General features: G+C 38.9%; 1 protein-coding gene across 3 annotated transcripts in view; it reads left to right on the forward strand.

The window, feature by feature from the left end:
* The window catches only part of LOC137998943 (RNA cytosine-C(5)-methyltransferase NSUN2-like), a 33,309-nt gene extending 26,489 nt beyond the window's left edge, over positions 1-6,820 (forward strand). For all 3 annotated transcript variants that reach the window (XM_068844786.1, XM_068844799.1, XM_068844792.1), the window contains 7 exons: positions 2,193-2,294; positions 2,796-2,931; positions 3,239-3,316; positions 3,450-3,591; positions 4,667-4,712; positions 5,013-5,155; positions 6,451-6,820. In XM_068844786.1, coding sequence (XP_068700887.1) covers positions 2,193-2,294; positions 2,796-2,931; positions 3,239-3,316; positions 3,450-3,591; positions 4,667-4,712; positions 5,013-5,155; positions 6,451-6,611 — 808 coding nt within the window. In that variant the 3' untranslated portion in view covers positions 6,612-6,820. The remainder of the gene's footprint in view (positions 1-2,192; positions 2,295-2,795; positions 2,932-3,238; positions 3,317-3,449; positions 3,592-4,666; positions 4,713-5,012; positions 5,156-6,450) is intronic.
* Positions 6,821-15,000: the final 8,180 nt, after the last annotated feature.

The following is a 15,000-nucleotide window of genomic DNA, read 5'->3' on the forward strand; positions in this document are numbered from 1 at the left end:
AGATTTATAGCAACAGCGACCCTACTTTGCAACTAGTAAGAGAATTCGAGGAGAAAGCAGCTGAAGAGGTCCACCAGTCACTGGTCAAGGAAGTGAGGGCGAATGCAGAGGATATGGGCATCTCTTTAGAGCTCAGCTTTCCAGATCCAAAGTGTCGAGACAAGACCGGTCAAGATGTTCCACAGGAGAGCCTCAAAAAATGCTTGAAGATTGCAATTCAAAGGCGCTGGCAACATGCGGTTAAAGAGGGTAGATTGCAGGGATGATATATGAAAGTATGTTGGGCTCCTGAATAAGAATGTACGTTTTGCTTGGCTAACAGATTGGCAGACAGCGCCAATGCATGTAATCGCCGGAATTATGGAACTTTATGAGCAACTGATGCCAGCAAGTTGTATTATTCACTGAAAACTCACACCACTAGAAGTGATGACAGCTACTGTAGGTTATGTGGTAAAGCACCTGAGAGCCTCCCACATGTTCTAGCTGGCTGTTCGTGTTTGTGCATTAGCACAAAATAAGTACCTGCTGAGGCACAATGCTGCCCTGCAAATGCTATTCTTCAAAATGATCAGAGTGGAGGGAACAGTGAGTACTACACCACTATGGTACTCACCAGTAACTCCGAAGCCTCTCTACGAGTCTCCAGAGTCCCAAGTATTTTGGGATATCCTAGTTTATACTGAACACAGCCATGTACGACAAAACCGTGTTGATGCAAGATTCATAGATCACAAAGAGAAGGTGGTACATACAGTTGAGATGAGTTGCCCATGGATAGATAACAGATCAAAGAAGGATGAGGAGAAAACCATCAAGTATGGTCCCCTTAGATGGGAACTAAAATCAAGCAGCATAATATCATTATTGACGTCTTAGGAGGATGGTCGAGGGATGTTGACGATACTATTACAGAGCTGTTTGGGGAAAGGGGGAAAGTGGTTCTGTCGTGGATGCAGAAAGCAGTTATCTCTTGGACATTGAACATTGCCCGCACTTTTAAGATGTATTTGTAGCTTTCTCTTTCTGATTCAGAGAAGTATTTATCTAATTTTAACCTTTCTTAGATAAACATAGAACTGAAATGGTAGCAATCTTCAGAACTATGAACATTCCTTACATTTTTGATGTTTTTACATCTATAGTAATTCCCACCTTTTATATATATATATATATATATACATAAATGTGTATATATTTTTTTAATTTTATTTATTCACGTACTTTTTCTTATTATTATTTTATTTATATGAGTAATGGACTGAAGACATAAGATTTATATGCCCGGTAGATATTTAAAAATATAGCAGATGGAAAGTTTTCCTTATTGACATCATGAGCTACGCTCTGCGCCCCATGATGTTGTTTTCCTGTAAGCATTCTTACGTGTAACACTGCTGCATAATAATATTATTTTGGTTTTACGTGGTACCCATAACATAGCTGTTGGTGACACAAGAGTCAATCCGTTTGAATGGCAGTTTCTTGGAAGTGTTGAAGCTGGTTTGAGCCTCCTTAGTTAAGTGTTACCTTTGGAGCCAATTTAAAGACATTGTTTAGTGTTCTTGTCATTTATTGCCATAACAATTTTTTGCTTAATAAGAGAGGTTTTTCAAGAGATCTGAAGGTGAAAATGACGGGTAATAAAAGGGACGTTTTGACCGCGCTTCCGCCATTCTCAAGTTTTAGTATTGTAAATAACAAATTAAAATATAAAAAGTAGATGTGTAAACGTTGCTTAATATTTACATAATATAAAATGTTAAAAATGTGAAAAAAGAAATAACTAATTGCATACAAGAAATAAAATGTCAAAAATGTATCGTAAAAGATTGTTTAAGTATTTTTACACTATTTGAAAGTATTTAAAAAATATTTTTCTTATTGTACTTTATGGTTCATTGTTGACATTTTGTTTCTTGTATGTAATTAGTTATTTCTTTTCTCACATTTTTAACATTCTTATATTATGTAAATAATTAGATACGTTTACACCTCTACTATATATTTGTTAATTTGTTACTTGCAATTTTGAGAATTACCGAAGCGCTGTCAAAACGTCGTTCTTTTTTTTTATTACATGTCATTTGTATACGTTAAACATTTTTGGCTGTTATCTACAAAGATGACGTCATAGTGAGTTGCCGTTGTTGTGTTTGATTTAATTGCCTCAGTGAATGATTTTTTTGTAGTGTGGAACCTCCAAGAAAAAGGGTCAAAAAGGAAGTGAAAGGGTTCAAAGAGGATCCATTTGTGTTTCTTAAAGATGATGACGAGCACTGGCCTTCAATAAAGTAACTACAAAAGTTCCTGTTAATTCGATTAATCCCCTTTACTTTTTAACTTATTTTATTGCATTCTCGTCACCAGAGCCTCGGATCGCCCTAAGGCTCTGGGAAACTCTGTGTAGGAGAACATGCGCCGTAGGGTTCTTATGGCCAAAAATTGGCTATTTGAACCTTACGGCGCCTGCTCACTCCTCGTGCTATCATGAACGCACCAATTAGAGACGCTTTTGATTGTTTTTCACGAAAACCAATGAGAAGACAGCGCTCCTTTCTCCCTCAATCGAGAGAAGAACTCAGGGGTCAAGATTGGTTTTATTGGTGATTCAAGTGGCAAGTTTCTCTTTGCCTGATTTGAACTGGTATCATCAATCAAGTTTTCTTCTGTTTTGAAATCCTAATTTGTAATATCCGTTACCCTTGTAAATCAATGGAAACAAATTTCAAAATAAATGAAAAGTTAATAATGAATGCAGTCGTAAAATAACACAAAGTTTTTGGTATTGTCAGGGAATTCTACGGCATTAATGATTCTTTCCCAGTCAGCCAGCTATTTGTGCGATCTGTTTTTGGAAAGAAAAGGAATGTTTATCTCGTGTCTAAAGCAGTGAAAGATGTAATGGGAATGGTTGATAACAATCACAAGGTAAGTTCATAAACAAGAAAAGTATAAATGGTATGTCAGAATTTGTTGGCGCGATTTGAATCCAATTTGATTCGCTTTCTTTGCACTTTCCTAGTTTTTGATGATTATTTGTCAAACTGAGTTCCAAAGTAGCATGATACTTCCAGCCATTGTTCCGTGGCTCTCATTTTACCCTTACCTCGCAGAAAACTTGATAAGCTCTTTTTAGCACAATTTGGCAATTGAGACAAAATTGCACTTAAACATCTTTTAGGTTGCCATTAAATGGAAAATTGGTTAGGTGTTGATTATTAGATATTTGTCACAGGTTATAAACACAGGAATGAAGGTTATTGCCCGTGCAGAGAATGACAATGTCAGCTGTGCTTTCAGACTAATGCAGGAGGTATGATGAGCATGAATCAAAAAAATAAAATTTACGCTTGAACTTGATATAGAGGCTTGCGTGGTTCTTGATGGTTTCACGCCATCACATACATTGTACTTAAATATGTATGATCTGTTAAATCCTATAATAGGGTATTGAAGCGATGGTGCCATTTATAAGCAAGCGAAAAGTATCAATAACTCAGGAAGATGTCATAACCCTCTTGACCCAGGACAGGCCATTTTGTGATCAGTTTTCAAGTACAACAAGGGAGCAGTTTAATAAGATTGAAGGTTTGAATTCATTGATTTAGTTTTAAACAATTGGTTTCGACCAAACCTTGTGTGGTGGTCTTCCTTTGATAGGCTGTTAATTCATACTGGGATTCCTTAAAGAACAGCACCACTAGTTTAAATGTGTTGACCAAACAAACTTTGCTCAACTTACAAGTAACGAGAGGACAAGAAACGCACGCCACGCAACGACAGACAAAGTATCTTACTTGTAACTCTGACCAGTTATGAGAAGGTTTACGTTTTGAAAGTTCGAGTACTTCAAATTACACTCTGATGGATACCTCTCTGTAAAACATAAGTGCTACATGGTTAATGTTTGTAAAAACGTACCTCATGTTGTTACTATTGCATGTTCATTGCCGTGAAATAAATACACCGTAAGCATTGAGTGGTTTAACATAGAATACGCGCGGATATTTTCCGAGTTGCGTCGAGGAAAAATACGAGCACCGAGCAAAATGTCTTCACGTAGTATATGTTAAACTATTCAATAAGGGATTTATTATTCCAATATTACGCTATTTTGTCTTTTTCCTGCACTGACGGAGAATCGTATCAATTGCCTAATAAGACGCGTGCGATTGACGAAAACAACACAGATGAAACCATTCGAATGTCCTTTACTTGAATGGATAAACGAAGAAACGAGTGACAAGCGATGACAAGCTAACTTCTCAGGCTTTGCATCGTGTTGAAAACAATTTCTTTCAATAAAAAACCCTTGTTTCGTCCGTTTTTGCTCTGTTCTAAACCGGTCAAACCGGGACGCTACAGTGTATTACCGTCTCATATTTTTGCGCGTTGTCTTAACCAAATATGGTAAAATGGCGTAATAGTGGAATGATAACTTCTCGAATACCCACGGCCTACTCTGGCCTGACCTTGTAGTTTAGTCGGTAGAGCAACGGTGATCTAATCCGGTCTAGTCGGGCCCACTTCTATCACACGGGCTAAGGCTCCGATGGATTTTATTGAAATTTAGATAAGGCTTAAAATTACACTCTAAAAAGTATTTGTGCTTTAATAATTTATGTGAAGTGTGAGTTTTTGTTTGTATCTGGTTGGTTTTCAGGACAAGGCTGCATTGTGTATCTTTATGATCCCAGTGGACCTTACAGGTTAGTGTCTATTCTTGAATTCAAAACCCTGCAGCAATCGCAAGTTTCGATTTCACATCGCATCCGCTTCGCATGCCCAACGCCGTCCTCCAAAGTCCAAAATTGGCATCGTTATCATCATCATCACCCTTATCATCATCATTATCTTCACTTTCACTCCTCCATAAGGTCCTCGTCGTATCCACGGACAAACAACAACAACATTTTATACAGCAACAACAATCTTTATTGGTACCGATGCAATACAAATGTGCTATTTACAATTAATTTAATTGACAAATATAATATCATAACTTTTAGCAAAGCACAGGATACTATAGGATGCCAGTTGATATTCTGTGGATGGAAAGCCAAGGTGTCAACTCGACTCCAGATCAGCAAGTTTGATAAGGCACACTATCAAGTACTGTGTGGCATACCACCATCTGATGACAGTATCAAAGGTAATTTTAGGTTACTTATGATTTTCATAAGTAAGGATAAATATCTCGAACGGTTTTACGCCCTATACATCCTGATGACGGAAGCCTGACTTGCTTTGTGATTTTCCCTCATCTGAAAATTGCGTGAATTTATTTGAAAAACAAGATCTCGAAGAAAGAAATACGGCTATTTGAGCTACTTTGGCAATTACTGCGCACCAATTTATTTCGATTTTATAAATGTAATCCAACGTATAACGCAGAGCAAGGTGTCATTCCATGGTTAATTCAAATACGTAACTGGAAAGTATCCTTGAATGCTTTTGTGACTACTTTTAAGTGTTAAAACACCCCAAAATAGATTTAACTTCAATGTGGGCTGTTCGACTCGTAAATGGCTACTTCTGTACAATTTTATCAAATTGCCAAAAAAACTGGCCATAGATTTTTGCTCATTTTTTCACTACTCCATGAAGAGAGTGTTCTCAGCAAACATATGAAATAAAAAAAATGTATGAAATATGAAAATCCGCCATTTTATCAATGTGCCCTCGCTACTGCTCGCGCCAGCGACGCAAGAAATTATGCGCAGTAGGGTTGCGCAATGCAAAACCAGGGAATTACCTTAAATGTTCATAATCCAGTTTTAGAACCAGCTCTGACCATCTACTGTGTTTGTCTTTAGTATTCCAAATTCACTACGCTTCGTAAACGGCAACCAGTTTCGTCCTTGCAGTCTGTAAGGTTTCAGTCAATTGTTCACTACTTTCTTAACGTGCTAGAGTACTTCTCTTGATTCGCTAAGATATTTCGAATCTTAATCCGTGCAGACTAACATTGTGCAACTTTAAAATCAGGGGCACCCAACGAGAATATAGTTCAAAACCACCTAGACATAGCATTGTTAAACGTATTTTAGTATTTAAACGGTAGATAGAGGCATATTTTTATACCCTAAAATTTTTCATCTGCTCGGATTTCCTAGTTGAAAGTCTAGTGATCCGAAAATTATAGGGATCAAAAGTTACCTTTTCGAAAATTTCAGCCAGAAAAAAGGCTCCCGAAAATTCTAGGAGACCTTTTTAGGATAAAAATCCGTTAAAAATGGGCAATTATACCATCTTTTAGATGCTCGAAAATCCTAGGACAGGCAGGCAAGCAAGAAATTTGACAACAAATGTTCCGAAAATTCGAGATCTCAAATCGTCTTCCGAACAGATATTTTCCGAAAATTGACGTTGGGTCCCCCTGTTAAATGTCTTTTTATTTTTTTGAATAAGGAAGAACAAAATTTTTTTTTTTTTGCCCGTAAACAGGTTCCGAAGGATGTGAAGTTGAAGAGGCGGACCAATCGACACCAAAAGTTGAAGTTAAAACAGAAGTTAAAACTGAGAAAGAAGAAGAACCATCGGGTTTTATCGGAGATATTCTAATTTTGGAAGCTCCAAAAGGATCGCTTGATGTAGGGTTCATATAATACCATTGAGATAAATCAGCAGACGAAAATAAAAAGAAAGTATTTAACATTCTCTCATTCTTGGTTTCAATGTTGTTTTTGTCGTATGCACTTGTAGCTTTGGTTTCGTTTGTATCTCTTATCTTAGTTTATGAATAATGCTCAAATAGATGAAGCCTTTTCTTAAATTTGTATTAAGAGGTATTCTGTAATAAATGTTTAATTCTGTATTTCCCTTTTTTTGTGAAAACTTTATGTGGTAATCCGTTTGTTTGCAATTGCTTTTTCCGCACATTTGAGAATTGTAAAAAACCTGAGTTGTGCCAATGGAGTTTTAACATATTTGAGAATACTGATAAATTGTCATTGCAGATTCGCCATTGTTTACACACCAGGGCCCGGTTGTTGGAAAGCCGATTAACTTAATCCAGGATTAGCGTAAACTTTTGTTTCATGTTTTTAACTTTTTCGTGAAAGTTTCGTTTGCTTATTTTTGTTTTCAAGATTGACCTCTTCTACTGTAAAGTTTTGCCGAACATCAGTGTTGAACAGCATTTGGGAGTAGAGAAATAAACTCCTTGGTTAATTTTTAATCTGGGATTAGCGTTAATCGGCTTTTGAACAACCGGGCCCAGGCAACGTAGATTCGCCATTATTTAGACGCCGGCATCACAGAAGTCATAGGTTCGAATCCCGTTGGAGCCGGCACCTGAATTGTGTATCTATAAGAGACAATTGCTAAAATACATATTAGTATCACTCAACGAGTGGACTAATGCAAATTCTGCATTGTGATTGGCTACGCTACTAGAGGACTATTGGTAATAGTCCTCGAGTAGCGAAAAGCGTGACGCTTTCTTTCGTTTAATTCTCAATTAAGGACGGTGCCTACTATTGTTATTGCGCATCTCAAGATACTCGGATTTCCTATGGGTGATGCTTATTAATACAGGGATATTTTTGCGCGGTTCAAAACTATGCGGAGAAAGCAGAAGTTAGCAAGTGCTCTTGGTATCCAAAAAGAAAACTGGGGGTAACCGTGCATTTTTCAGAAATAATTAAGCTTCAATTTGGAAAAGAACGCCATACATTGCTTTGTATTTTAAATCTTTTTACAAATATTGTTGATTAATTATCTTCGACAAATGCGTGGTTACCCCCAATTTTCTTTTTGGATTTCAATAACACTTGTTAAGATCTGCTTTTCCCGCATAGTCAGTAAACTGCGCAAAAATACCTTTGAATTAGGAGGCACCGTCCTTAAATATTTCTTTAACTTGCATTTGCTAACTTTATTATTGCCTTTCTGTCCGACTAGTTGGTTGGTCCTAAAACAATTAGACCCTTCGCCCTCAAGTGCCACAGGTCAATAGCCCATCGGCTTCGCCTCGTGAGCTAATTGTTAATTAGTCTGTAAAATAGGGTCTCGTGTTTTTTGGTAGAGAGAAAATTTTCGGTGCAAGAAGAGTGTTGCCGGCAAGCAAGCCGATTTAGAAGGGAACTCACAAAGCGGCAAGTTGAAACCGTTTCAAATATAAGAAATCCACCCGATGAAGGGTCGTTCCACAGGCTCTTAAGAAGACGATAAAAAACCTGATAAATGTAAAATATATGAGGGACGCATTTTGAACTGTGATATTCATGACCCTAAATCAACATGTATGTCTTTCCATATTTTTCACAATCCTTCATTCGCCTCGTACGGGATATAGAGAGCAAATTGTTTACAGGGAGAAAGGGGTACCAACTTTTCTTCTCCAGATATTACCAATATATCATTACTTATACAACCCATTTTATGAAAACATTTTTTTTTTCAAATTGGGCGAAACAAAGTATTTCAGTTATGTAAAGGTAAGGCTCGAGCCACAAGAGTTTTGAATAGAAGCAAACATGTCACTTCAGATTCAGAGAAGAGTGGATATGGTCAGTAAGAGCTACAGTACAAAACCTAAGCTGAATTTGGCAAAGAGCTCTTGCCTTTCCAATAACAGCTGAGAAACGGAGAAATTACAGGCGTTTGAAATATGGTGTTACCGAAAACTCTTTAGAGTGTCATGGAAAGATCATGGAACAATTTAATGGGTACTAGAGATTATATAATCAAAGCGGACGATGTTAAGCCATACACCGACTAGGAAGATGAAAATGTTCGACCATGTTACAAGGAAAGGAAGACAAGAAGAAACAATTATCCAAAGGAATGTACCACTTGAGAGGAAAGGTGGAAGATCTAGAAAACCCTGGCAAGACGACATTACAGGATGAAGAAAAAAAGAACAGCAGGAAACAGCAAGATTGGCAGAGGAGTGTGATCTTTGGTTTAATTAAACTGATTACGACCTCACGAACACAACTGGCGTCATTTGAGTGAAAGAGGGGGTATTTTTGCGATGTTGAACGAGGGGATGGTTGGGAAAAATTCTTAGTGGAATCTTGGAAGGCTTCGGAAGCTCTGCTAACATTAAAGGTTCAGGGCCTGTTTGACAGTTAGGAGGATCTGGAAGCCCTGCCCGAGTTGAAGATTCTGGGGGTACTGGGAAAACTTTCTGATGTATGGCTCAGAAGTTGTATCCAGGTCATATCAATGTGAGGATGCCAAATTCGGCCATCATCTAACTGAACACAAAACGAGACATGTGCCGTTTGGTTCACAACGGTTCCTGTCTGCCAAAGGCTTGGAAAGGTAATCTCCGGATAGAACTCTGTCACCAGAAGAGATTGTCCTTGCTTTGAAGTAGCGGTCATGGTAAAACTTCATCTTGGCTTGGTTGTGAGCAACATGCCGACGGATGTCAGGAAAGGATAAAGTAATGAGATAATTTTACGAAGCTTTCTCTGAAGAAACAGTTTTAAGGTGTGGCATCTGTTGTGGCATTCTGGGTGCAGCAATAAATAAGGAATTTCTGGATACGCTGACGTAACGAATGAAGTAAAGTGAAGAACTTCATGAACGTTTGAACAAACCTTTTGGCTTGGCTATTGGCAGCAGGGTAATAGGCTGACACAAGCACACGCTCTATACCATTTTGCTTTGGGGTATTCTTCAGACTGAAAAAGTGGCCCATTATCACTACGATCTGTTCAAGGTAACCGTATCTATTGAATAGCTTGGACAGGGCACTGATAGTAGTTGCTGAGGTGGTGCTTATCATAGGTCCAACCACCTCAGTCCACTGGAATATGTGTCTACAACGATGAGGTTGTGCCTTTCGTCACATGTAGCGAAATATTGATTTTATTCCCTGGGGCAGATGGCCATATGCATATCTAAAGAATTAGAGGTCCTGTAGGTGGTTCATTATGCATCTTGATGCATTGTAGTCATTGACGGGATGTGGTCGCAAGGTCAGCATTTAACGTTGGCTACCAGACATGACTTCGGGCCATTGACTCTGGCAACCACTGGATGAGACCAATGGAGCTCCTCTATAATTGGATCTCTCAGGTTTGGGGGGATGCAACTCTCATTCCCCACATCAGACAGCCTCGTTCGACTGCTGTGTGAGATGGTGTGCGAGGGTCAATACCTTGGAGAGGGTCTAGTGAACCTGACCCTAACCTGCTGAGTCTTAACAGGGTGTCGATTGATTTGCTGGGTGAGTGACTGACCACATGGAAACTGGGTTTTCAACACCTGCATCATGTTGAAAATCGAGTGGGAACCTGGATAGGGTACCAGCATTGGGAATGTCTCTTAATGGCTTGCATTTGATATCGTAACGGTAGCATGACAAAAAAAGGGCCCAACTCTAGAGAAGGGAGGCAGCGAAGACTGGAGTAGCGCTGCTCGGGAACTGTTGAGTGACTTTAGCTGAGACTCAATTCCCTCAACGGCATGAATGCGAAGGATTTCATTCCAATCCAAACGAATCTCAGAAAGCCAAATTTCTCTTTATGGGCTCAGCACCGGCGTGCAACTTGGTTGTGCAAGGCTCAATCTTTATTCTTCAACCACAATTTAGGTCTATTACAGAATGTGTCTTAAGGAATTTCACTTCCATTTTGTGTATTGATTTAGTTAGGTAGAATTTATGGAAACACGACCACATAAGCTGTACTGCCTCAAACACTCAGCATCGTGTATAAATAAAGGTATATCTATCTGTCTAATTGTGTCTTACATCACTTGGAATCTATGGTCGTGTTGCCCCAGAATATAAAGCTATATTAAATAGCCTTTGGTGTCCGGGGTCCTTTGCAAGGTTTTGGGTGTGATGACCAATCACGCTGACGGAGGCGAGGCAGTGATCCCAGGTGTTTTCATCCTCCGAACCTATACCTTCAATTTATCTTCTCCTTTTCTTTTTTACTATGAGGGTAACAAAAGGATATTCTTCATCAATAATGGAGAGCACCCTTACCATCTTTTCCAGCACAACAATATTACAGGCTATTTGTTGAATATTATTTGAATATTATTTGAATTTATTTGAATATTACAGTGTGAGACAAATGCAGACTGCAGACTTGCAGACTTCTGCCTCCGTGATTTTTTATCACCTCACCTGGAATGTGTATCGCCATCACGCAGCTATCTTTTTTTGCCGAAAAATTTGTCACGTGGTGAGTAGGTTGGATAAGTGCTCTCGAAAATCGCTTATTCTGCTCGAAATTCTGCCGGCAGAATTTATCCAAACCTATTCTGTTAAGTGTGCTCAAAATAGCTGAAGGAAAGTGGGCTTTGTTTCTTTGTCTTGTTAGAGATTTTGTACTCATGGTCGAATGTAAGAACCCTTTGTAGGAACTACGACCGGAACTGTGACAATGCACGTGATTTGAGATTGTATGACCAAAATGACTGTATTCGAGAGGGATTGATCGTAATGCGAGAGATCGAGAGAAAGAATCAAAGGGTACTTACCATTTAGCCAAAAAATCCAGAAATTTCGGTTTGAGGTCAAATGGAAAGGCAGAGATAGAGCTAGTCCTCTTTTTCCGTTGGGAATGGAATGTGGGAAAATGCCCTTACCATTTGCCAGGATCGTTCCGTTTCCAGGCCCTTTCTCACGAGATCGAGTAAATATGCGGGATAGAATGCCGGGTTGGAAATAGTAAGCGCCAGTCTCACCCGGTTGGTCAATAAATTCGGAAAATCGCTTACCTTTATGCAACAATCATTCAGTCCGGACTATTTGGCAAAATGGTAAGCATCCTACAAGTCCAATAGGCTTAACGTTCCCAAAGATTACATCAGATTCCAAAGGTTCACAATCCACACTAATCTATGGCCGCAAACATGTAAAAAAAAATAGGCACGCAGTGCGTACGTGTGGTAGTGCAGTAACACAGCGCTTTATTCCATATTGTCAAGTGAGCTGCGTTTTGTGTTCCAGGAGATTCAAGTTGTCTTTGCGTAATATGTAGCTCTAATAGTACACGATATTATTGTTTTGGTACAGTATATCACTGAAGTAAGTTCACTGAAGTTAATCCCCCCTGTCCAGCGCGGTTAGTATTTGGATGGGTGACTTCAAAAATATAGTAGTTTGTAACAGAAACATAGAACCGAAAATTTTATTTTAACACTCAAAAATGCGAACTAAGCAAGGTACAGATTTTGTTAGCCTGCTTTATGCAAAACAAATATTGATGCAGAGGTACAAAATAAATGTTGATACACAGTTTTTAGGAAGAGCAGAAGGAAGTTTTCAGGACGGTCGATCGAGAATAAGATATTTTGCCATCAGCACAGGCGCCCCAAGCTCAGTGGGAGCAAGCCTTCAAGGAATATATATTAACACGCAAATAAACTTTGTTCGCGTAGGATATTGTGCTACGAATATTTTGTGGCTGGATTTACTGAAGCCAGCCCAAGCCGACTTCGCGAATGTGTTTGAACTTTGTCAACACGAAGGAGGCGTGACTGTGATTGGACGAGTCAATGCAATCATGGCTGGAGTAAGGGTAAGTTTGTTATCAACGGTCGAAGCCGTGGCCACTTTGGTGATAAAGCACCGCCTTCGAACGCTGTTTTGTTGCAATATTCACCACCTGACGTTGCTCGCAGGACTGTTATTGCGTTGATGGTGGGTTGAGATGAAAGTTCAATCTTTTTCAGTTGATTCTGAGGTGAAATTGTGACCGTGGGGATATTTTATCCAGGAATATTTGACTCAAATTGGTTGCACCTGAGAATTTAGTCTCCAGCCTTGGGATTTTATTATAACCGTTGATTACCAAAAAATTGAGAAATGGCTCAAACCCAAATCGCGTCGGATCTGGAAAATAACCACACAGGAAGGAAGCTGTCCACGATGGCAATAAGGTTTAGCTTTTTAATTGAGATTTTTTTCATATAAGTATCTTCTTGAGCTTTTTATCGGGATTCTCATACAAATCCTGACCAATCCTTATATTTTTGTCGGCTATGCTCACACTGAGCTTGTGGCGCCTATGGTCACATCGAAATGAGCGGGCGCCGTGATCAAGTTACTTTGCGTGTTTACTCGCGAAACAAGTGATACATCTGTATCAAAATGATTGCACGGTTTTTTTCTTTCAAGTGTTGAAAACGTTTGACAAGAAATTTGTCGCAGGCGGAGTGCTAGGCCGAAAGGAATGGCTTTTTTGTGTGTAGAGGATGACAGGAGGAATAAAGTAAATGTTGGTGTTTGTTCGTAGGTTTCGTGTATACAGCTGTGTATAGGTCTGTATTTATGTTTCCGTCACTAGTTAGTGAGACGTTAACGTCAAGGAAAGGAACATTGGTGGGAGAGTGTGAGCTAGTGAATTTTATGGTAGGGTGAATGTTGTTGAGATAATCGATGGAAATTTTAAGGTTCTCCGGACTTTCAGTCCAGATCATAAAAATGTCATCGATGTATCTCAACCAAGTATGGGGTTGAAATGGGGCGTTCCTTAGAGCATTTTTTTCGAAAAGCCCGAGGAAGAGGTTAGCAAAAGAGGGGGCCATTTTAGTGGCCATAGCTGTGCCGTGGATTTGAAGGTAGTGGCTATCAGGAAAAGTGAAGTTATTCATGGTAAGAATCATGCGGATGAGGTCGCAAATAGTGCCAGTAGGATTGGTGTTGTGAGGATCAGTGCGTAAAAAATGATCACAAGCATTAATACCTTCATTATGTGGAATATTATTGTATAAAGAGGAGACGTCAAGTGTTACTAATAATGATTTAGAGGGTAATTTGCCAATGGTATGGATTTTGTTGAGAAAATCGTTAGTGTCTTTAACATGAGATGGTAGTTTGTGGACAAGAGGTTGAAGATGGTGGTCAATAAAATGGGATATGCGTTCAGTGGGATGACTATTAGATGAAACAATGGGGCGTCCTGTGTTACCGGGCTTGTGTACTTTGGGAAGGATGTAAAAACGTCCTGGTTTTACGTCACGTTGTATTAGGTATTGTTTTGTCTTCTCGTCAATGAAGTCGTCAGTGTACATTCTGTTTACGTATACTGTTACTCGTTTTTGTATGTCAACAGTGATGTCTTCATTTAAGCGTCGGTATAATTTAGAGTCGTTAAGTTGTCTGCATGTTGCATTTGTCAATGTACCAGGTTTTATCCATAATAACCGTACCAGAACCCTTGTCTTCTGGTTTTATTACAATGTCTTGTCGTTGTTTAAGTTGAGGTATTGCCTGTCGTTCTGAGGTGGTAAGATTGTCGCGAATAGAACCTTATCTACATGATTCAATGTAACAGATGCCATCTACAGTACATAGGAGAAACTAAACGACGTTTAAATGAACACCGCCACTTTAGATAACGCTAACACCAAATCCAAACCTACTACAGTCGCAGAACATTTCCTCTCCTCTCCCCACAACATCTCTAAGGACATGCAATTGATTCCTGTCGAAAAAATATTTTCTGACAGAGACTCGATCCGTAAGGCCAGGAAAGCTTTTTTAATTTCAAAAGACAGGACAATTGATCCCAACGGTCTTAATATCCGCGAAGAAACGTATTAGATTTCAGTTTATTATTTAGAGTCATTTCCGTTATTTTTCCGTTACTCTTAGTATTTAAATTCAAATTTGTTGTAACTGTCATGTTTTATCACATTGTGTTCAGTATTACGTCAACATCCATTTACTATATATATGTGCATAGAAGCGATCCAATGTAAACCCTCACTGTACCTGAAGAAGGCTGGTTGGCCAGCCGAAATATGGTACACCACTAAAATCAAATCTACGTTGTGTTGGCTCTTGCTTAAAATGTTTAGTTTCGGTACTATTTACCCTCCATGTATGCAAAATAGTTAATGCCAAATCTCGTATTCATGGCTTAACAGACCTGTAGTGGCCAAAATTCACTTGATATGTCGGGGAAAAGGGAAAGAAAACTGATTCTGAGGTCAATGGAATAAGAATTTTTAAAAAAACTGGCCTAAAGTAACACAACAAGTTCTAGACAACCAGCTGAGATTATCGAAGGAAGCTTC

Source organism: Montipora foliosa, chromosome 1 (genome assembly GCF_036669935.1).
Source record: "Montipora foliosa isolate CH-2021 chromosome 1, ASM3666993v2, whole genome shotgun sequence".
Taxonomy (NCBI): domain Eukaryota; kingdom Metazoa; phylum Cnidaria; class Anthozoa; order Scleractinia; family Acroporidae; genus Montipora; species Montipora foliosa.